The 23994-nt window shown below is 44.2% G+C and overlaps 3 protein-coding genes across 9 annotated transcripts in view; 2 read left to right on the top strand and 1 right to left on the bottom strand.

The window, feature by feature from the left end:
* Positions 1 to 3345, top strand: part of LOC146008911 (uncharacterized) — a 34695-nt gene extending 31350 nt beyond the window's left edge. For 2 of the 3 annotated variants that reach the window (XM_083148730.1, XM_083148729.1), the window contains one exon: positions 1443 to 3344. In XM_083148730.1, the coding sequence (XP_083004856.1) occupies positions 1443 to 2153 (711 nt within the window). In that variant the 3' untranslated portion in view covers positions 2154 to 3344. Of the gene's footprint in view, positions 1 to 1442 lie in introns of all 3 variants that reach the window. The other variant, XM_083148731.1, reaches the window with a different exon arrangement.
* A 4846-nt stretch (positions 3346 to 8191) lies between these two features.
* On the bottom strand, positions 8192 to 20699 carry ARL16 (ARF like GTPase 16). Its single transcript, XM_083148727.1, has 5 exons — positions 20408 to 20699; positions 12867 to 12922; positions 11683 to 11799; positions 9106 to 9221; positions 8192 to 8950 (listed from the first exon to the last, which is right to left on the bottom strand). The coding sequence occupies exons 1-5, from the start codon at positions 20466 to 20468 to the stop codon at positions 8785 to 8787; spliced, it is 516 nt and encodes a 171-aa protein (XP_083004853.1). The 5' UTR covers positions 20469 to 20699; the 3' UTR covers positions 8192 to 8784.
* The window catches only part of HGS (hepatocyte growth factor-regulated tyrosine kinase substrate), a 20561-nt gene continuing 17054 nt past the window's right edge, over positions 20488 to 23994 (top strand). For 2 of the 5 annotated variants that reach the window (XM_083148726.1, XM_083148723.1), the window contains exon 1: positions 20495 to 20713. In XM_083148726.1, coding sequence (XP_083004852.1) covers positions 20677 to 20713 — 37 coding nt within the window. In that variant the 5' untranslated portion in view covers positions 20495 to 20676. Of the gene's footprint in view, positions 20714 to 23994 lie in introns of all 5 variants that reach the window. The other 3 variants (XM_083148724.1, XM_083148725.1, XM_083148722.1) reach the window with 3 other exon arrangements.

Below are 23994 nucleotides of genomic sequence, written 5' to 3'. Positions count from 1 at the left end.
TTATCATGTTTGTTGGTCTTGCCAACTAATACGTACTCATTGAAAATACATTTTCAAGTTGATAAATAAGGTATTGCAAATCTCTATCTCTACAGATCCTACATTGGCACTATTATATGTTATACTAGACAGTGGGCCAGATGCACTAAGCTTCAAAAGTGATAAATTGGAGAGTGAAAAATAACCAACCAATCAGCTCCTACCTGACATTTTTAAAACAGTCTGTAACATGGCAGGTAGGAGCTGATTGGCTGGCTGTTTATCACTCTCCATTTTATCACTTTTGAAGCTTAGTTCATCTGGCCCAATATCCACTTACACAAAAGACAAGTTCTAAACCAGATCCTTATTGCAGCTCGTTCAACATTAGCACAACTATAGAAACATTCTAGCATTCCTACTTTACTGAAGGCCATCCAGAAAATTAACTCCCACTTTCTTATGGAAAAATTGGAATCCCGGGAACCTATTTATGACAGGAGGCGAGGGAGCACAATTTTCCTCCCAACCATCTCGGTGTGACCCCCTTCAATTTAACTTAAATGAGACTCCCTCTGACACCACTTCTCCGAATTGACCACTTTTCTATTTAAAGTTAAATGTTTCATTTATTAGCAGAGGTAACTCAGGGCCTTACAATTGAATATGTCATTTCTGTCTTCTTTCTTTTCATTGTTATCTTGTAATGTTGATTATTATTTTGGTGCTCAGTATGTTTAATATGTAATTTTATCTTTTTTTAGAAATCTTGATGTTCTGCCCCCCTCCTACCCTATTTTACCATATTTAACCCTTTTCTTTTCTGTACCCCGCCCCCTTCTACCCAGATAAATTCTCTTTTATCCAATGCAAATTATTGATGTTATTAAAAAATGAAGTATCTTCAGAGCTTAAAGTTCGTGAATATACGGTGTTTCTCATTGAACCCTACCATTGCTTGTTTTCAATGCATATTCAGGAATACTGTAGAGCTATTATGCTACAAGCTAGATGATCTGGAACACATGCATTGCTAGGATTCCATGAGGACCTGGTTGGAGAATCACTTATAGCAAAACAGTCATTTGGTCCATCTAATATTCCACTCACCCACATTGCAATCAACTGTGCAACAGGTTCTGAGATTTTTTTTAAATATATACAGCATATAGCAAGAATTTGTCCAAAACATATATTGAAATAATTGTAAGACATAAATAAAGGTTGGAGGGGGGTGGGGAGTATGCTATTATTATTCTGGATATGGACATATCCTCCGAATATTATAGGTCAGCTCTGCTAGCTGTGCAAAATGAGTCTTTTTTTTAGGGAAATTTTACATTTCCTTTGCATGAGGCTGTGTGTGTTTGTGTATGTGCATGTGTGTGTATGTGTGTGTATGGCTGCTTGTGTGTGTGTGTTCTTTATCTACTCAGCCTGACTACTTTATTTCCCTACTCCAGTTGACTGAAACTATGGATGTGGAAAACCCATATGTACTCATGGAAGAACTATTAGTTGTAAATCAGTCATTGTGGAAAATGACTGATGAAGAAGGAAACCTACCTGTGGCCAATAGCTTTGCCTTCTCTGCCTCAGTGATCGCATATAGCTGCATTAAAGATCTCAAGAATGAAAGAGCTCTACAAAAACCATTTTTTGGAGCATCCATGTCATGCAGTGGAAGAACACAACGGAATATAATGATCGATATATCTGTCTTATTTGTATGGGACAAGGCAATTTCATATGCAGTGAGTTGTGAGGCTAAGGACCCTCCTATTAAATTCCCAGATTATGTGCACTGTAAAGCTTACGATTTTGATACCAAAAAACGTGTTTATAAGGAAAAACCCCCTTGCGTATTATGCAATAGTATGTACGTTGTCAATTTCATGCCAATGGACCAGGTAAGCGACACAAAGAAAATTTATACACGTGGAAATTGTGCTGAAAATGAATCACTTAGCAAGCTTCTGCTCTGTAACACAGATGTGAGCGAGGCCATTCATACAGTCAGTGAGGAAGGGAGCAAGCTGATCAATAGGAAGGGGATAGAGAATATATTCACAGATGAGCAGGAGGGAAAAAAGAAAAAGAAATTAAAACAGCTCCTGGCTTCTCGAAATTTCAAGTTGATCTCAGGAGACTGGCAGCTGTTTAACCCTGTTTAACATTGTAAGATTACATCTACATGAGTTCTCCATTACAGCTATGTTATGTGCACTTAATAGGGTGTCTAATGCCTAACCTGGCATTGGTGATGACCCACATGTACAGTGTACAAAACTAATACAATATAATAAAAAATATATAATATACAATGTGGATTATTCACTTGGCAAAAATACAGTTCCTGCAATCTAAGCAGACAGAACAGTTGTCAGCCATACATAGGCGTGTACACGTTAAGTGTTAGGGGTGCACAGGCACCCCTTAATGCTATGACCACCCTTATGAACTCCTCCCTGTCGCTAGCAATACCAGCAATACCTTTTACCAAAGACTTTTGATTTTTAAAACTGTAAAACATTAAAAGAAGTGCCCATAAATCAATCATGTGTGTTTTGCATTGCTAATTGTACTAGACCATTGTCATATCACTACATACCTGCATCCTCCATACGTGTTTTTTTACCTTATTTGCATGTACTGTTACACAGAGTAATTATAAGATTAAAACTGAAATAGGCAGGAGATTATGGTGTGGCTGAGAGACGTTATATATTGTAGCGAGTGCCAATAGATGATTGTAGACACGCCCAATTGGTGGTGTTAGATACGATACACCCAATGGGCGGTGACAGACATGTCCAAAAGGTGGTGCTAGGCACAACCCTTTGATGGCACACCCCCTAATTTAATGTGCTGCGCACACCTATGCAGACATACACAATGAATTGTGCTTATTCATTCCGGTTAATAAGAGTGCAGAGATAAAGGGCTGGATGCACAAATATAAAACTGTCCTTTAAAGTGCATATTAAAGTTGTTGTCTAATTGTGGACCAAATATCCTGGAGGCTTCCCTGCAAGAATGCAGAGAAAAGAAGAGTCCTTTGTGTGGGCACTCTTCATATGTAAATTTAGATAGAAGTAAAGAATTAAAATGTAATTGTGTAAGAAAAATATTCATCACGGCATCAAATATAGAAACCTTTAAATAGTTTTTTTCCGCTACAGTCCAATTTGAGCAGGATCAAATTCCTTGTGTGAACATAGAACTTTCTTAGATTAGGATGATAATATAAATGGCACAATGAGAAATGTTTTTAATATACCATTCTATTGCTATACACAACAATAATGCATAATACATAGTGTTTGACACTTCTACCTCAGGATAGATAGAGATATATATATATATATATATATATATATATATATATCTATATATATATAGATATATATATATATATATATATATAGATATATATATATACTTCGTTACATCAAATAGCATCAAGAGAAACAACTTTATTGTTCCAACTACAACACATTGGCAATCTACATGCTATCTACATTCGATTTGCTCTATATAGTCATTGCAGCCCTGTCTATCTAGATTTTGATTTGTGCTGCCACGGAAGCGCGCATCGGGATTGCAAGGTAAAAAACCTGTGGGATCTGCATACGATCTGCTTGCGATTTTGACTATCTCATGCTGGATTGTGCCGTGTGTACACAGCATTATTTTTACCATCTTTATTATACATAACAAGAACAATATTTATTAATCCCGCTATCTATGGGCACTGAGTGAAATTATAAATAAACCTTTCTGTGCTTAGCACCGACTTTGTTCAAATAAGCATACATGTAAGAATTTGCCAAGTGTTTATCATCCACCATACTTTGGGTGCTATTAGAACGGAATCTGGGAATCTTGACCTCTTGGACAGTTTGCAACATATTCCTTCAGACATTCACAAGTCTACCTCTATGTCGGTTTGTTACTACCCAGTTTGTTTTATAACGGTTCCCATTTGTAAAGTGTAACAGAAACTGTAAATAAACAATAAATAATGTGGAGTTCAGAGATCTTTCTGGCAATATGACACTATTATATTGTTGTGGTTTTTTTTTTTTTACATATAAGAACTATTCATTGTTCTACATTTGTATATAAATTTAGGGACTTATTTTCTGTAAGATCTTTGGAGAGCAGCATTATTAGTGTGGTTATTTTTTATTGTTTGTACTGTTAATAAATCGCTGTGAGATTAAAATGTTCTCTTATAATTTCAATTTACTCTATTGAAGTTTTTTTTAATAACTTTTTAGCCAAATTCTATAAAAGCGCAGTTATTTTTGAAAGTAAAGTACATCCACTTTTTCTACTTTCATATGCATGAGGAATTTATATTGTTAACTTATACCCCTATCACACTGCAGCTCTTAAACGGTAAATTGACGTTTTTTTAGCCTTTTTAAACGAGTAGAGCTGAAGTGTGAAAGCACCAGTTTTAAAATACCGGTTCAAGAAAAGCAGTAATTCAAAACAGGTAAAAAGAAGTATCCTACACGGTTCAGACTCGTTATTTGTGCAGTGTGAACGGGTCTGACCGATACTTTGGATCCCACATCCGTGTCCCTCTTGCCAGCGCTCCCCTTCTCCCCTGGTACCTGGCAGCGTGCGTGGATCAGGGCAGAGCGGTCCGCGCTGTCCTCATCTTCACTGCAATACTGTGTGTGGACACAGAGCTAGGTAAGCATAGTAGTCCAGCCGGCGTGCCAGGGCCGGGGCTTCTAGTCAGCATGTGCCCGGCTGATGCATGGTAGGAGAAGGCTGCAGCGTATGCGGGCTGGCTGTGCAGTTTGTAGCTGGGCACTGGTTCCCGCACTGGGGATCCGGGCATCGTGGTCCATGCTTGGGAGGCAGAGGGGTCCGTTAGGAGAATGTGACGTCAGCGGCAGAGTACCTGCTGCAGATGGGAACTAGCTAATTCCCATTCGTGGCAGGGACCCTGCCGCTGACTTCACATTCTCCTAACGGACCCCGCTGCCTCCCAAGCACGGACCGCGCTGCCTGGATTAAAGCTTTGATAAAGCTACCAGTGAAACACGTAAGGAGGACATTGCTGGATTGCAGACCTGGGCATCCCCATCTGGATCCATTACCATATTTTCCAACTTGGATACAAATAATCATCTATCCCAATCCATTGGAGGTCGAGGACACACCACTGAGCTGTGGTGACATGCACTGCTCACAAGTGACCTGTGCAGGGGAGAATTTTGCACTGCAAATCATGCGGGTTATTTTTCTCACCATTTTAGAGAGCTGTAACCTCCCCACTCACACAAACAGGAGTAAAATACACAGAGAGTGTATAGAATAGCTATGTGAAGCTGTCTATAACCTGTATAAATGTGTGTGAAATGCTTAACAAGCACGTGAGGATAGGACTCAGAGACACCGGGGGACCAGTACACCCTTAACCTGAGCCCCCAGATTGAGGAGCTGGTTATATGACAGGAATATATATACAATTAAGTAACAAGACATTGGTTCCCCCGGCACACTGAATAGTTTTAGCAACCAATCTTGAACACTACATGATAATAGAATTCAGAGATATTGGTTACATATACCTGCGCAGGTGTATGATATGCCCCCCCAAGCCGCGTCAAGGCTTCTCTGTATATTGGGGGTCCCTAGCGCTATATCATATGCCGCACTGGGGCTCCTAGCTTATGATAGTTTTTGGGGTGCCACACCCTGCACCTAGATATAGCGCTAGGGACCCCCAATATACAGATAAGCCTTGACGCGGCTTGGGGGCATATCATACACCTGCGCAGGTATATGTAACCAATATCTCTGAATTCTATTATCATGTAGTGTTCAAGATTGGTTGCTAAAACTATTCAGTGTGCCGGGGGAACCAATGTCTTGTTACTTACTAGTATTAACCCCTCCCTTGCATGCACCTGAAAAGTTTTACTGAACTAATTTGAGCATCTACCACTATCTGTATGTATATATATACAATTGTCTGTATAAACAGGGCTAACACACCCAATGAGCATTACTTAGTGCTTTCCACTTGCTTTCTCTGCTGCAAAGGGTTCCCTTCATCAACCACACCATTGAGGAGTGCCTTGTGCTAATTAATGGCGATTACAGCATGCAGGGAGAAGACGGAAACTGGAAAAATGCACCAAGGGAGCTCTGGTCCTGCTCTGAGCAAACCTAATCTTTATACTGGAATTTTTAGCTGTAACTGCGTTTTTACAGTGTAACATGCCCAGTGACAGTACAGTAACATACAGTCTGAGCTGGGTGCTGCGCAGTCCCTGTGTAGGAACACTGTCATCGCCATTTTGCCGCACAATTAACCTGGGTAACACTCACCACAGATGTTTTCGGACTAATGCCCGGGGTGTCTGGCATGCTGGGAGTGTGCTTGCTGCAGCACAATGCCCGTGGTGACAAGCACCCACTCAGGACAGTGGTCCTGCACCTGAAGGGCCAGTGAGTGACCCTACCCCTGGCTCCCACGAAGCAGGAATGCTGTTTAGTCCCAAACATCAAACACAAAATAATAAAATAAAGTAAACTGAAGTGCGGGAAGCATGTGTGTGGGGGAAGCATCTACAATGTATTTCATACTATTATAGCCTCTACAGCTTCTGGGGGCCTAAGCAGCCCCCAAGGCCATTCACTTTACATTTCGTACTGTATACATAACAGTGTTGCATATGGTAGTTGTCCTTGTTATATATGTTTTACCCCCTGATCTTGAACTTCCCTTGTTTGTGTTGCCAATGTGTGTGTGTTTCAGAACCAATAGGGGGCAAGGGTTGAGTTCCACCACCTTTCCAAGACCACTTTAAGCACTGTCTATAGGGAAGCCTGTCTGAGGTATCGTTTGCACCTACTATGGGGCTGATGCAGGTGCTAATAACCATAATAATTAGAGCAGGTTATATGAAGTCAATTTGCCACATAGGTTCCTGCTGCAGATGCACAAATGCCTGCACTATCTGAATGCAATCTCACATTAGCATAAAGGTAGGGCATCTGGCTTTCATAGCTGTCTACAACTCAAAGACAGCCCTATAATGTTATCCTGCTGTTTCATTACATTATCAACAGATGTTTCTTTTATTGACTACATTATATCATATCATACGGTGGGACACTAGGACGCTGAAACCACCCATTTTGTGTTATCTCTTCTGGGCGTGACCTATTGCTCCCAAGGTAATCCTACGTTGTGTGCCCAAGATGGCTGCCGCACCTGGTACCTTTTATGGTTGGAATATATAACCCATAGAAGTTATTACCCAAAATGTCTGCACCAACCCAGCAGTATGCTTAATATGCTCTCTTCGTTAAGTCCTTAATTCTCTCTGTTTTCCAACTTCATGCAATTCTAATGCCTTGGTTCAATGTACCATGTTTTTGATGTAGTTTAAGCGGCTTTGAGTTCTATGGGAGAAAAGCGCTAAATAAATAAAATGATTATTATATTCTGAAACATAGGGAGATTTCAGACCTGATCGCTTCTCTGCAAAATTGCAAAGAAGCGGCTGCCCCTCCAGAGTGACATCCAGACTCCTGCAAAAATATTGTAGGCCGGTGAATAGCTGCAAATACTTCCACAACTCAATCACTGTCTAATTATTTTGTGATAGAAACAAGCTGATCGAGGCCAGAGCTGACCATACAGACCCTCCCTGCAAATGTTTGGGAACGCCTGTATTTTCTCAGACACTCCGAGAAAACAGCCGGGTAACACCCACAAATGACGACTTCCTATCAATCAACTTGCCTCTCCATGAAGGGGAAGGGCCCATGCATAGGGGTGTTGCCAGCCACTACAGGAGTTTAGATTATATATTTATTACAAGTTATTTATATAGCGCAGACATATTCTGCAGCGCTTTATACAGAGATTATTTGAACAGTCACATAATGGAGTTTACACTCTATATTCCCTACCACATGAACACACATTCTAGGATTAATTTTTGTTGAGAGCCAATTAGACTACCAGTAATTTTTTTGATTGTAGGAGGACACCGAAGTATCAGGAGGAAACCCACGCAAGCACGGGGAGAATATACAAAATCCGCTCAATTAGGCCCATGGTGGGATTTTAACCCATGACCTTTGTGCTGTGAGGCAGTAATACTAACCATTACATGTATTACCAAATTACAAAGCAATGGTTTCACAGATAAAGATATAACAATCATTATTAAAAAAAAATTTTTTATTAATTCATAAAAACAAATAATTCAGATCATATTGCCTGTTACAAATTAATATCATGTACACAAGTCCACATAATATGCCGAAATTTATACCTGTACATTTAGATCTCCAATATGGGGTGCTCACGGTAGATAAGATTTCCAGCTGAATATGTAGACGTTGCACTTGAAACCTTCACGAACCTCATCAGGATAAAATTGATACAGACTGTATAAATGTCAGATTGTGAACATGTTGAAATGTCAGAGGTGGACTTGTGAGCAGACAGAGCTCACACATGTGATCTCTCCAAAAGGTACATATACATAAATAAATATACATAAGCACCTAACTGTAATTTTTCAAACCCAGCCTGTAACTTGACAGTTAGGAACAGATTGGTTGATGCATTATCCCTTTGATTTTCTCTCTACACCAGGCTTATTACATCTGCCCATATGCATCACAGCTGTAATGCTGCTTTAAAAAAGTAGTCAAGACTTCTAAATGCACCATGTGTCTCTGCTTTAAAATGTTTGTAACTTTGTCAAAGTTCAGAGTGAGGAGGGTGACAAGACAGAACTCGCGTAAGACGTATACTTAGTGGCCACAAGAGGAATGCAGCCACTGCACCACATCTTGCAGTCCTGTGCCCTTGAGGGCACTTGTTTCCATAACCGTGATTGGCTGCTTAGCACAGGCTATTATGTCGTCCAATCTGAACAAAGATTTCATTTCCACCAATGACATACAGCATGGCACATCCCTGTAAGTAAACAGATCCACACACATTAGTCGCTCACAAGCAGTTGGGGGCCTGACCTGCACATAACCATTGCATGACTGAAGCATGTGTGTATTTTGAGAAGTTTCCCCATGGGTGTAACTAATGACATTACCTCACAGAACTACAGTACTTACATTTTATTGAAGATAATGAGCACTGACGCCGCGGCAAGATCATGAGCAGAGAGCACAGCAAGAAGCTGGATACAGGATGCAGAAACTTGGCTTGGGTTAGCAGCATCCACAATGAACTGAAAACATGTAGAATTGAAGTATTTGCATAAATATCTCAATATAGAAGCATTGGGGAGATAATTGCCCACACACAGATGATCATACTCTGTGTCATATCTCCAGTTCCCTTTATATTGTGCATACAGACAACATAAATCAACCACCTCTATTGCTCCAAGATACCTACCCTGGTTCTCATAGAACACCCACAAAACCTTTGTCACTAGCTTTCTAAGGACCAGATTCAATTACCCACAAGCTGCTGTCAGAATGTCTCTCAGCTACTTTGTGGAATGTGTCTTTGTAGCCAATTTCTGCTTGCAGCCTATAGTATTGCAAGCAGAAATCAGGCTACCATAATGGTGCTTATAAGCGCAGCAGGTGCTGATGCAGGCATCACACCTCTAACTGAATCTGCCTCTACGAGGTGCATTCAATGCAGAGGCGAGGGGGGGTTCGTACGGCAAGAATGGCTGTTTTTGCAAGGAGTTCGCTGCATTTTGTGGCGAGCCCCGCCATTTTGATGGTCACACTCACCGTTTCCACTTCGCTCGAAAGAACCAGCAAGGTGAAAACGGCAAGTGAAGGGGAGGCAGCGGAATACTCTGACGGCAAGCTATCGGCACTGCTCGCTGTCATAGCATTAAATACCGCCCCATATATGTAATATATTTGTAATTAGGACGAAGAGGTAATTAAGCTATTAAAAATATAAAAACTAAGTTAGCACTCTCCACCTACATTATTTATTCTTATTACTTTATTAGATATTACTTATGATCATGTAGGTCTTTGAAATGGAAGAATACATTTCCTTCAATGTCTATGAAAGCTATACTCACTGCTGATATGACTCTAAATAAACAGATCATTTCTAGCACTTATTTTGAAAAGCATCATAAAGTATTACAGATGGAGCCATTCTCATTCATCCCAATGGTGCGCCATGTGTTCCCTTTCTGCGCACTGGCGGGAAAAGCTCACGCGCCCCATTCACGGCAATGGGTACCAAAAGGGGAAGGGAATACACGGTGCACTGTCAGGATGAATGAGAATGGCTCTATCTAAACATAGATCATATCTTACCCCGAAAATGAAATTTCTTATAGCACCTCTGCAAGCTATAAATGTGGCAGTACAGATGCAGATCTCATACACTGAGGAAGGTGTATTATAGCAGCGCTGTAATACTTCCTGCTTTGCCTCGATGTGAGGCAGGAAGGGAAACAGACAAGATGTATTAACATCTTGTCAGCCGAAACGGGGGAGCGTAAACTCCCCCCTTCGGCGATGTCCCCTCCAGGAGACAGCGCGTCAGTTCAGACGGATGCGCTGTCTTTGCCTGCCTGGCCGGGATTGAAGGGAGACAGCCACACCAACGTCAATCGACGAGCTGTCCCTACCGCGCATTAGGTGTGCTGATCATACATTAAGAAAACCCATAATTCCCTCAGTTAACCAGCGTTAAGTGCAGCATAACACTGGTTAATACATCTATCCCACTGCCTTTGGAATTGTCCACTAGTATAGGCCCTATGGTTTGCTCTTCAGGACGACATCTCTACTCATTTCAAGATTTGTTTTATGCTTGATAAACAATGGGCCATTTGGGGTGTACAATTTAAGGAAGATACGGGTAAACTGTCTAAAGGCAACTGAGTGTTGCTCAGAAAACTAGCTGCTGCTATGAAAATACTATACTATTGCAATGGATATCGCCTGATCCATTCCTATTGCACCTAGCACATCCTAGAATTACCGTTTTATTTTCTATGAATTGAGCTCAGACCTCTTTATGCAAAGAGAAATGGACGGAGACATTTTTTAATATATGGCTTCCATATATTCACACAGTTGTTTGCAAGCAGCTTAACTCAGTCCGCCCCCCCCCTGCCGAATCCCCTCGGTAACATGCGAGGGGATGTACGCGAACAGATCCTCTCACAAGTGGCCGGAGGGGAGAGCAATCATTCGATGGTCGATGATGTCAGCCACCCGCCCCCGGCAGGCATTAGCCTGCCTGTGTTCCCAGGGGAGCGCCCAGCGTTTTCATTGTACGCCCATAAAACATTGGGAGTTCCCCTGCTCCGGCCCCTGCCCGCCCCTTTCTCCGGAATAGCGGTATAATTTAGGGATGGTTCGTAAAGGACCTCCCTTAAATATAGGCGAGTTATTATACCAATGTCTGAATAGGATTATGCATGTTGTGTTCTCCCTCCTTTTTTTATTATGTCTATAATATGTGTATGTGATTTAATGCGTTGAAAACCTAGTTTTATTGTAAAGTATTTTCCAGCCAATAAACTTGTTTAAAAAAAAAAAAAAAAAAGATAGAAACTAAACTGCAAGGGAATATAGCGCTCTATCAAGAAATAGTCAAAATAAAGATGATAATTTGCTTAAAAAAGAAAGACAGACAGCTGATGAAATTACTTACATCAGAGGTGCTGGTAGTATGATAGCTGGATAGTAACTCACCAGAACAGTCCCGCAGTCCTTGTAGTAACTGGGCCAGATAGGCCCCATGGATCCACCCACCTCTCGGACAGTCACACGAGTCCTCTGTATTGTCAGATCTGTCAGGTTCGTTCCAACCTACAGCAGAGAATTGCACAAATTAGTGTCAATGAAAACCAAAATGTGATGAGCATTAACATTATGAGGTGAGAAAGAACATGGGAAATGTATATGCTCAAGAAGTAATGCATAGATGCAGCCCAAATGTTGCAAATAAAAATAAAATTGGTACTTCCTCTTCTTTGAGCCACGGCTTACGCTACGGAACTTACGTAGCACCATTGTCCGCTCGCCACACTTCAGGCTGAGTGCCTCGCTCTGCTTTCCACGACTTTACTAAAGGTAATAGATGGTGGTGAGGTCACAGGAGGGTGGCATACTTCCACGCCAAAAATCTTTACGTATCGGTTAAGTAGTGGCTAACGTAACTGGGGTAGCGGTGGCCGCAAAGATAAGAAAGTACCAAAAAATTCATTCAAATTAATGCTCTTGTAATGCCCATAGCAATTAAACACACCTTTTGACAACCACAAATTAAGACTGCCTATTGGAAAACATGCCTTCGGAGGGATTCAGTATGAAATCCCGTCAGTCGGGATCCCGGCGTTCAAAATCCCGACGCCGGAATCCCGACAAGGGGGGGGACGTGGATCACCCCCCCTTGCGGGCTCGCTGCGCTCGCCACGCAGCGGGCCCGGTGCCTCGCTACGCTCGGCATGCTAATTTATTATCCCTCCAGGGGTGTCGTGGATATCGGCGGTCGGGATTCCGGCGTCGGGATCCCGACCGCCCTTCAGAGGGCAATAATGTGGCCAGCATTGCAATAATAAAAGGGATAGCTTATTGGGCAACACACCTCAGAGATTGAGGTTTACATGTTTAAACATGTAGAGAGATACAGGTTTAAAAGTCACCAGAGCTTCTCTATTGCATACTTCTCACCATGACCCATTCCAGTCACAATTTTTCTAGACATCCCTCTCACATTATGATAGCCATTACCTGTTTTAAAACAGGTTAATGGATAAGAAAGGTGCTTCAGCACAGGTGATGGTAAGCATAAATTAGAGGAAAACCCAAGAATAGAGCATTCTGTCCCTCCTGGAGACGGTCATATTAGGAGGTTTCTGTTAACAATAACTCACAGTGGGTTGAGTAGGTGGAGGGTCTCCCAGGTTTGTGGAATCTTTAGAGCATAACTGTGGAAGTGTAGGTTAAGGACTGCATACATATATTGAAAAACAATTTTTGATAAGAATGTATTCATTACACATCTAGTATAGAGACTGCAATCAGGGGTGTAACTAACTATTTAGTGCCCCCCCCCCCCCGCCGCACGTTTCTTCGGCGCCCCCCCACCCACACCTAACCTGCCCCCCCTTCTTACCCGCGGTCTGGGTCTCGCCCGGCTCTCTGTCGGGACCTTCCTGACGTCACGGTCCCGGCCGGCTCCTGCTGCTACAATGAAAACGGACTCTTAGAAAATGGCTGCCCCCATACTGCAGACAGAAAACTGTCTGCAGTATGGGGGCAGCCATTTTCTAATTGTCAGTTTTCATTGCAGCAGGAGCCGGCCGGGACCGTGACGTCAGGAAGGTCCCGACAGAGAGCCGGGCGAGACACAGACCGCGGGTAACTATAGCCCCGCAGCCCACAATTTCTCTGCGCCCCCCCGCCACTGCGGGGGCTGCGGAGCTATAGTTACACCACTGACTGCAATACAGACCACATTAATGCAAATAAACAGCTAGTAGCCTGCATTTAACTCAGGGTTGCCGACTTTAATATTCTCCTCTCCGGGGCCCTTATTCTGATTCGTGCGGCCAGAGCCGCACACGGTGCTCCGGCCGCACAAACCAATCCCCGCCCACACTACGGATCGCCACGGCCGTCCGTACACGGACGGCTGGCGATCCGCACGAAAATGGTGGGGCGTACGCCTCCACCATGGTGGGAGCTGCCCCCTGCATTCGATGGTCGGCGACCATCGAAGGCAGGGCCGCACGCCCCACCAGGTCCCGCAAGCTGAGACCACACGGACAATCGTCCGTGTGATAGCTTGTATGGGGGCTGAGAGCTGACATCCGGCGACGTCAGCTTTCCGCCCCCATCACTGGCGTCATACCCTCATTAGCATGCGTACGCCCCGCGTTTGCATGGGAACGCCCATGAAACGCGGGGCGTATACATAGGGAAATGAGGGCATGAAGCCCCTCACTCCCCTATACGCCCCCTTTGCGGCGTAGTAACGTTATGTGCGGCGAATTCGCCTGCACATGCGCAGATTGACCTCTGCGCATGTGCAGACGGAAAACATCGGCGGTACGGCCGCACGCGGGCCGTACCGCTCGAATCAGAATAAGGGCCCGGGAGAGGAGAGTTTCAGCAGCTGCTCGGTGGGCGGGGCTCGAGTGCGACGTCACCAAACCCCGCCCCCATTATGCTAAACCGTTGAATTCACGGATCTCCATGAAGGGGGCGGGGCTAAAATGATGCGATTTTGCCATTTTAGCTCCGCCCACTCCTCTGAGACCCGCGGATGGCGGCATTTAAATGCCGCGATCGGGGGCACAGGGGGGGTCCCCCCTGAATCCGAGAGGGCTACCCACCCTTCCGGGGGACCTGATTTTCGGGAGACTCCCGGCCATTCCGGGAGGGTAGGCAACCCTGATTTAACTCCAGCGCACCTGCCAAATACAGCACATTGTTGTTGGCCAGCAACACAAGTTATGCTGGGTACACACCAGGACGACTAGGGCCCGATTCTGTCAATTTAGATCCAATTCCGACCGGTTGTATGCAGATTGTATGTACTATCGTGTGTTTTTGACATTTATTTGATCCGATTCCGATCCAATGCGCGTTCACGCCGCTCGTTTGGTCGCATCTTTGGTCCTACGTGCTGCAGGTAGGATCCGTCAATCCCAGGCCGACCGACCGTCAATCGTATGCAGATCGTGAGTGTTTTTTGCCGCCTCCGTCGTCCGTCGGTGCGTCCGTCGTTTGATCCAGCCTATTTGAGTGGCATTTCCTAAACACTCCCCCGGCGCCATGTTTTTCCACATAGCAAACAGCGCTGGCGCAGCAGTTGGACTCTCCTTCTTGTCTCATCTCCCAGAACAACAACCTGGTATGTTTGCACTCCCAATGCTCTTCTATGCATGCCCACTGATGCCACCAATGTATATAGTGTGTATAAAGCACTGGTTTGGCAACCGTGCACCCGACCATGTCACTGTTTTTTTTGGGTGGGCCCCATGTGTGTGTGTATACATATAACCAATGTCCACCATTGCAGTATTCCAAGCACTCCTCTCTGCTAGGCCCCATTCACCTGTGTGTGTGTGTGTTTGTGTATATATAGATATATATACATAAACCATTGTCCACCATTGCAGTATTCCATGCACTCCTCTCTGCTAGGCCCCATTCACCTGTGTGTGTGTGTGTTTGTGTATATATAGATATATATACATAAACCATTGTCCACCATTGCAGTATTCCATGCACTCCTCTCTGCTAGGCCCCATTCACCTGTGTGTGTGTGTTTGTGTATATATAGATATATATACATAAACCATTGTCCACCATTGCAGTATTCCATGCACTCCTCTCTGCTAGGCCCCATTCACCTGTGTGTGTGTGTTTGTGTATATATAGATATATATACATAAACCATTGTCCACCATTGCAGTATTCCATGCACTCCTCTCTGCTAGGCCCCATTCACCTGTGTGTGTGAATAGCAATCTGCACAATAAAATGTATAGTGGTTTTCATAAAAGTTTATTAACATTTTAAATACTTAAAACATAAGAACTAGGTAAACTGGTAACTATAACTATAAAAATTTAAATATGAAACAAAACATGGGTATAACTATAACAACTAAAATGGTTTTATCTTTTTACAGTCCCAATGTCCAACGCAAAGGAACAAGAGTTTCTTGAAGGGTTTATTGAAAAATATCGTTCACACGAATGCCTGTGGCGAACCAAATCCAAGGAGTATTCAAACAAAATGAAAAGAAACCAAGCCTTGGAGGACTTGGCACGCTACAGTCTTCCATTTCACCCAGAGGCCAATGTTGAATGGGTGAGGAAACGCATCCAGAATCTGCGCACGGTGTTCTTAAAGGAACACAAGAAGGTGGAGGCTGCAAAGAAGTCTGGTGCTGGAGTCGACGAGATGTATCAAACATCGCTCTGGTACTATGACCGGTTGACATTCACCCTCAGCCAGGAGTCGATGAGGACAGGAGTAGTCCTTATGGTAGAACATGAAAACCAAGAAGTCACGGCGCAGGAGGAGGAGGAGAATTCGCAGTCTGCATCGGTGAGTCTATTTTTTTTGGCTATCTAATTGATTCCTCCTGCCAATCCACAGCGCCCTCCCCATTAAAGTAGGCCATGTACTGTTCCCTCACCTGTTTGGCTCGTGCACTCCCTGTGTAGTGTTGTGTTGGGGTTTGCAAGGAGGATATCTGCACTACCTCCTCTGGCAGTTCTTGGTCTTCTTGGAGTGCTGTGCCTGTAGCCCTTTGCTGTGTGGCTTTTCTGCGGAGCAAATTGTGCAGGACACAGCACGCCGTGACAACCCAGTCAATTTTGTCCACCCTCAGGTTAATGGCAGTGTGGAAAATGCGAAACCGGCTTGCCAGGATGCCAAAAGCATTTTCCACAACACGCCGTGCCCTGGATAGCCTGTAGTTAAAGATCCTTTTGTCATGGTTCAACCCCCTTTGCGCATATGGCTTCATGACATGCTCGTGCAGGCCAAAAGCCTCGTCAGCCACAAAAACAAAGTTAAGCCCCTGTTTAGTTTCCTGGACAGACGGCAAGTGAAGGGTGTTCGCTATGAGCCTTTCGCAGAACTTTGTGTCCTTGAAAGTGCCACCATCCGATGCACGGCCATTCCTTCCTACATCCAGGAAGATAAACTCATAGTTCGCATTAACAACAGCCATTAGTACAATGCTAAAATAGCCCTTGTAATTAAAATAGTAGGAACCACTATTGATAGGCTGGGCTATGCGGACATGTTTGCCATCAATGGCTCCACCGCAATTTGGGAAGTTCCATCGCTGTTCAAACTCCTCTGCGATGACTTTCCATTCATTCACGCTGGTAGGGAACTGAAATTAGAAGTAAATAGAATTGATTAGTAAACATGTTCAATTTTTTTACAGCTTGGTGACTACCCACCTGCAACCCCAGACCTATCTGTCCTATCTGAGAATGCATGCACATCGAACGAAGTTCCTACTCCGGCACGCACTCCGCCACCCACCCTGGAACCCACTCCACCACTCCCCCGTGCCAAAAAAATGCGTGGCAAAGGAAAAAAAGGAGAAGCAGCGGCACATGAAGAATTTATGATGCGGGCACATCAAGTCCTGCAAAGAAACCCGGACAAACATGACAACTACTTCACTTATGTGGCAGAGTGTGTTCGCAACATGGCTCCTAACCAGCAACTTACTTTTGAAAAGTTATGCATGGAGTTGGTGTATAATGGCAGTTTAGGGTATCTCAACAGTGGCACTAAAATAGTTGGCATTGGTAGTGCACCAGACACACCACTGTCATTAGAATCACCAGTGCCTACTCCGCCTGCCACCGTAGCAGGCCAGTCGAGCACAATTCCAACACATACCCAGTCAACACCTACACAGCCTTCTCAACCCCCCCAGTACCGTCAATTCTACAGTTCTTTACTGATAGAAGATCCAGAGTGTCCTGTTTTTGAGGATCTGTCTTAAAAAATAGGCTACTTTATCATTTACCATCGACATGGTCTCAGCTGCAGGTATGTGATGGCCACTGCTCACATGGCGTATGGCGCACATCAATGGGGCCGGGACCATTGCATCTGCGCCATGCGCCATGTGGGCCGCAGCCTTTACATATCTGCAGCAGACATCCTCTGCCACACAAGGGCCACAGTGTGTATTTTTGTTTATTTATATGCTGCTACCTGTACCTGCATTACCAGAGGGAGAACAGGATTCTCCTCAATCTGGATAGCAAACTCCATTTATTGCCCTTTTTTCTTTGCCAATAGTATGGGGTACTGTGCGGCAGACATGGTCTCAGCTGCAGGTATGTGATGGCCACTGCTCACATGGCGTATGGCGCACATCAATGGGGCCGGGACCATTGCATCTGCGCCATGCGCCATGTGGGCCACAGCCTTTACATATCTGCAGCAGACATCCTCTGCCGCACAGTACCTTATCCCTACTGTTGTAAGGGCATGTTCCAGAAGTTACCAGAGTGTGTTTTTTTTGTTTATTTATATGCTGCTACCTGTACCTGCATTACCAGAGGGAGAACAGGATTCTCCTCAATCTGGATAGCAAACTCCATTTATTGCCCTTTTTTCTTTGCCAATAGTATGGGGTACTGTGCGGCAGACATGGTCTCAGCTGCAGGTATATGATGGCCACTGCTCACATGGCGTATGGCGCACATCAATGGGGCCGGGACCATTGCATCTGCGCCATGTGGGCCGCAGCCTTTACATATCTGCAGCAGACATCCTCTGCCGCACAGTACCTTATCCCTACTGTTGTAAGGGCATGTTCCAGAAGTTACCAGAGTGTGTTTTTTTTGTTTATTTATATGCTGCTACCTGTACCTGCATTACCAGAGGGAGAACAGGATTCTCCTCAATCTGGATAGCAAACTCCATTTATTGCCCTTTTTTCTTTGCCAATAGTATGGGGTACTGTGCGGCAGACATGGTCTCAGCTGCAGGTATGTGATGGCCACTGCTCACATGGCGTATGGCGCACATCAATGGGGCCGGGACCATTGCATCTGCGCCATGCGCCATGTGGGCCGCAGCCTTTACTTATCTGCGGCAGACATCCTCTGCCACACAGTAGCCCGTACTTATTGGGAAAGTTTAAACTGGGTCATACATACTTAAATCTTTATATATAGTGTGTGTTTTTGTACAATATCTTTTATATATGGTATTATAATATATTTGTGTTGACACAATCTATTTACTATTTTACATGTTTTAACCATGAAAGGCCTAAAAAACCTGTTTCTGTCCTAGGCCTAAATTATAAATAAAAATATTTTGTTTGCACAATAAAGTGTACAGTGTATATTTCATCCTTACCTTGCAATACTGGTACTGCAGCACCTTCACAATGGCTTTGCAGGTCTCCGGGATGATGAGGCCCAAAGCTTGCGGGGAGATGAGGGATCCAAACTTTAGGTCAGCAAGAGACCGTCCTGTCGCCAGAAACCTCAGGGTCACCACCAGCCGTTCCTCAGCAGGGATAGCCATGCGATACTTGGTATCCTGCTTCTCGATGTGGGGAGTCACCAGACGCAGCAATTCCTGGAATGTGGCATCATCCATCCTCAAGAAGTTACGAAAATCGTCTGGGTTATTCTCCCTGATGTCCCTGAGCAGTGGCATGTGCGAACGAGTCTGACGCTGAAGTAGCCACTGCTTTGTCCAGCATGATCTTTCTCTCCTGCGCTGGGCTCTCTGACGCCTGAGCTTCAAAACTGCATAATAGAGCAGGTACTGTTGCTGGTGACTACCCATCACTGCATTCTCCATAGTGCAGGGTTAAAAGACACTTTGTAATGGCAGGCAAAACAAAGTAATGTGTAAATAGCTATGTCCAGCAGGTATAAACCAAGCCTCACTAGTAACAAAGCAGAAATACACTGGTTTAAAATGGCTGCTGCTATTCCTATCCCCCTCTGCTAGTCCTCCCCCTCTGCTAGTCCAGCCCCTTCATTACAATTTCAAAGGCCCATCTGACGACGGTCGCATGTGTTCTTGCAAAAAAAACAAAAACCAGCGATCCGACCGTCTTAACGACCATCGCGGGCACATCGGGATCGGATCTAGATCGTTCCGCAAAAAAACCCACAATTTTTGCTAATCGTTTGCTGGGGACTGCCTGGGAGCTCCCGGGAAGTCCAAGGGAAATCGTTCCATGGTCGTCTATCGGTCGTGAACGACGGTGGTCGTCCTGGTGTGTACCCTACATTACAATGGGATCACCGCGGTCCTCCACAGTACAGGTTTTATGGCTAACCCTGCTTATTCACAGATGTTATAATCAAGCTGACTGAGGTACAAATGAAGTCACCTGTGCCTAAACCTGGACTGTTGGTGTTCCTCGAGGACCACTGCATTAAAAGGGACAGTGTACAGCTAATATGCACTAAATAGTGCATCTGTCTGTGCAGGCACATTTGGAGAAGGAAGCTGGGAAATGCGGAACAACCATGAAGCATGGGAGGAGACCGGAGTACCCGGAGGAAACCCACGACAGCACAGGGAGAATATACAAACTCCGCAAAGTTAGGCCCATGGTTGGAATCGAACCCATGACGTCAGTGCTACTAACCATTACACCGTCCACACTGCCCGACTTGCACACAGTACTCCAGCGGGTATGCCTACATTGCCTAGTAGTATATGGACAGCTTTGTGTATCTGTAACATAAGGTGCGAGAGATGGAGATGGGCACACAGTAGGACACATAAAAGCTCCGCAATTTATAGAGACCATGGACCAATCGTGCCACTTGGTCTGTGTAGCTTTTACATAGGCCACACATCAGAACAGACAAGCTAGGGTTAATATATTGCTAGTCCCCGCAGCCATGTATCCATTAACCAACAATTCATTCCAACAGGATATTCTGCAGCCTCTTCATAAGCAGAGTTTTTCCGACGCCGGAGGGCCCGAGAACCAAACACATGATCCAAACGTCGCCGCGGCAGCGCGGCGCCTCTCGTTTCCCAGGTTACCACACGCCGACCTCGGCTCCTCCTGACACCGACCTTCGTGTTCATGCGTCACATCCGGATGCCAGGCCGACTCCTCCCCAAAGTTTCCGGCCCAGAGTGACGGAAGCGGAAAAGTAGTTGCTGCTGCGGTTGTCTGTCTCGGCTCTGCCCGGTGCTACGATGGGAAAAGGAGGCGGCACATTCGAGAGACTGCTGGGTGAGAACCACCGATTTAGGGATAGAGGGAGGGGAAGGCATAATTATGCTGCCGCTTTTGCTTTAATCTTACATCGCTATCACTGGGGAGGCCACGGAGCCGCCTGATCACCTGATGCCCTTTGACCACTACAGTCATTGCCTGCTCGAGCAGCTGACACCCACTCTCCTTTCCCTAATTATATACATTCCATACTTTTATTAAGCAAAACACACTTATCTATGTCCCATAGTGAGCATAAATCTGAGATTTAATAAGGTGTGAGAATGCTGTCTCGGAGTCTAAAGTGTATTTGCATAGTTTTTCACTTGAAACTGGGACTACTATTGGGTGGTGTATTTTGACACTGACTTTAATGATCTATTGTCTAGAAATGAGTTAATTTTCTGTACATAGTATAGTATTATGCTATGTTTGTTATTATTATTCTTCTTTGGCGCCACAAGGGATCCACAGCACCCAATTATAGTACATAAATCAATAAGCAAAATAGTGACTTACATTTGATTACAATAGAGGACAACTACAGGGTACATAACCATAGCAGCATCAGCAGAGGACAATAGAATAAGTATCAGCGTGGCATAAAACCACAGGATTTGGTGCAATCAAAGATTGTAAAGTAAGAGAAGGAAAAGCACATTAGGGAAGCGTGCCCTACTCGTCAGAACTTAAGGGGTGTACACATGGAGCGATCCTTCATAGTCAAAATTGCATAGAAGGTTAGTAAAGATCTCTGTCAAAGTTACACAAATCTCCCTATAATAACGCTTAGTAAAATAGAGTTGCCAGTCAAGAATATTTTGACTAGTTCACTGGCTGTCTAATCAAAATCGCTGGTATTCACTGCTGAGAGAGTTATTCACTAGGCGATCTGCAATTAAATATCAACCCAAAGTATGTTAATTCTAGTATAGATGAAATCGCTGGTGCATTTAGTCAAATTGCTTTGTCAAAGTCGCTCACTAGCAAAAATCGCTCAGTGTGTACACCCCTTTACTGTTCATAGGAGCACCCTGCACCTTTCAAAACCTGTGCTGTTCCTCCTTCCTGCTTGGAGTGTCGCTGTCTGCTTTGAGTACATTTCTAGACACCCCACAGCAGAGAGCGAAACGACAGGCAGGAAATGCACAGGTTTTGAAAGGGTTGCGGCTAGAACCACTTCAGTATTGTGATATTTCCCATCATGCCCGTGTCCACGTATACCCGGAGGGGGAATATAATAGTGTAGTGAACAAACTGAGCAACCATGCCCGAAGTGAGGCGAGCAAACAATCAAGCTGCACTAAAATGCAATAACCTAAACCTACAGAAATTAGAGATAAAATACAAAATGTTGTGAGGGTAACTGCAATTTCGGCCCTCACAAAACGTTGCATCCTTGTCACAGAATCGAAGTGGATCTAGACACAACCATTTTGAAAGGTGCATGGTGCTAGAATGAACACTAAGCGGTATTCAATTGTTTTTCACCAGCATTTCCGCTCGCTATCCCCAGGTGTGGTTAGCTAAACCTAACCCTAATGAGCACACTATGTTCAAAAATATATATAAATTGAATATCGCCCTATGATCTAACGTTGTTTTAGATGGGAGATAGGGTGCAATATAACAATTGAATACCACCCTATAACTTTGAAATGATCCTTTTCCACATGTATTGGTAAGTAAACACTATAACGATGGCCAGTTGGGCTGAATTCTTTCTGCCCAGACCATGCAAGATTGGCTGTACATACTACACGATTTAACGAATGATGGAACAAAACATTGTTCCGTCCTTTATTACACAGCCCTGCATACAATGTAGTTTGATTGGCTGCACAGCATGGCCAACAGAAGTTGTTCAATTGGACCTGCGGGATTGCACAATTGTGCATACAAACTAGATGTTTATTTACAGCAGGGGTGGCCAAACCTGTCCTCAAGATCTACCAACGGTGCATGTTTTCCAGGCAACCTGTGGATCACAGGTTTTAAAATGTGACCGTAATGACCACAGCTGTGCACCAGCTAGGTAACCTGGAAAGCGTGGACCGTTGGTAGATCTCGAGGACCGGTTTGGCCACCCCTGATTTACAGTAAGGTAAATCATCCAGATATCATTCTAGTATGTACATACATTGGGGCAGATGTATTAAGACTTAACGAGATAAATGTAATGGCCCCCCATACACGGTCCGTTCTGTACTTTTAAAGTACACATCTTATCGAATCGCATTCCTTGTGCATGCATTGTGCATGCACTGCGATCCCATACGATGTGTACCTAGTACAAAAAGTATGTGCAGCACATACTTTTTGTACCGTACTATGTGATGCGCGGGAGCGCGTATCGCATAGTACAGAACGGAGCCGGCAGAACGCTTCGTCTATGGGCTCCTTAAGTGTGATAAAGAGAGATAAAAGTCCATCCAATCAGCTCCTTACTGACTTTTTTTTAAACACAGCCTGTAACATGGCAGTTAGCAGGTGATTGGCTGGACATTTATCTCTCTTTATCACCCACATCTGCCCCATTATGATGTATGCTTTGACTTCCCTGTTTTATATGTTATTACAATATATTTTGTATATGATAGTTTAGACTATAAATACTAATTTATAGTCTATACTTTGTTTGAACTGGCTGTATACAAGGGCTGTTCATTCTAGCACCCGCTATCTTTGAAAACCCATGCAGTTCCTCTTCCCTGCCTGGGGTGTCGCTGTCTGCTGTAGTGCTTCTAGCACAGTGTGGTCTGTATATCAGCACTGATATGCAAACCAGACCTGTGCTAGGAACACCACAGCAGACAGCAACACCCCAGGCAGGGAAGAGGAACTGCATGGGTTTTCAAAGATAGCGGGTGCTAGAATGAACACTACTATACCGTACTTCTTTTAATCTGCTTGAGCTACCGTGTGACTGGGGGATTTTTGCTTGCAAGAATTAATGTTATATAAGGAGGATTGGGATGCCTGGCTCTTCATGTAAATTATATAGAAAGTGTTATATATAATAGTATGTGCAAAGCTTTACTTTTACTAGTCCATATTGGTAGTGACAGAAGGGAAACAATTCTAAAGGTGTCCATACGCGGTACAATATTTCTGTGCGCATCGCATGCGGTTTGCGTTCAATGCGATGCAATCTGAAACTAGTTATAAAAGCACGGGCTGCACAGACTTTATTCCATTAGCATATGGGAATGCCCAGTGTTTCATGGGCATTCTCATGCTAATGGGCCAATGGTATGGGGGGGTAGGCAGCTGACATCACCGGATGACAGCTGCCCGCC

This window comes from Crinia signifera, chromosome 6 (genome assembly GCF_055691185.1).
Source record: "Crinia signifera chromosome 6, ASM5569118v1, whole genome shotgun sequence".
In the NCBI taxonomy this organism is placed as follows: Eukaryota; Metazoa; Chordata; class Amphibia; order Anura; family Myobatrachidae; genus Crinia; species Crinia signifera.
This window is presented reverse-complemented; position numbering and strand designations above follow the sequence as displayed.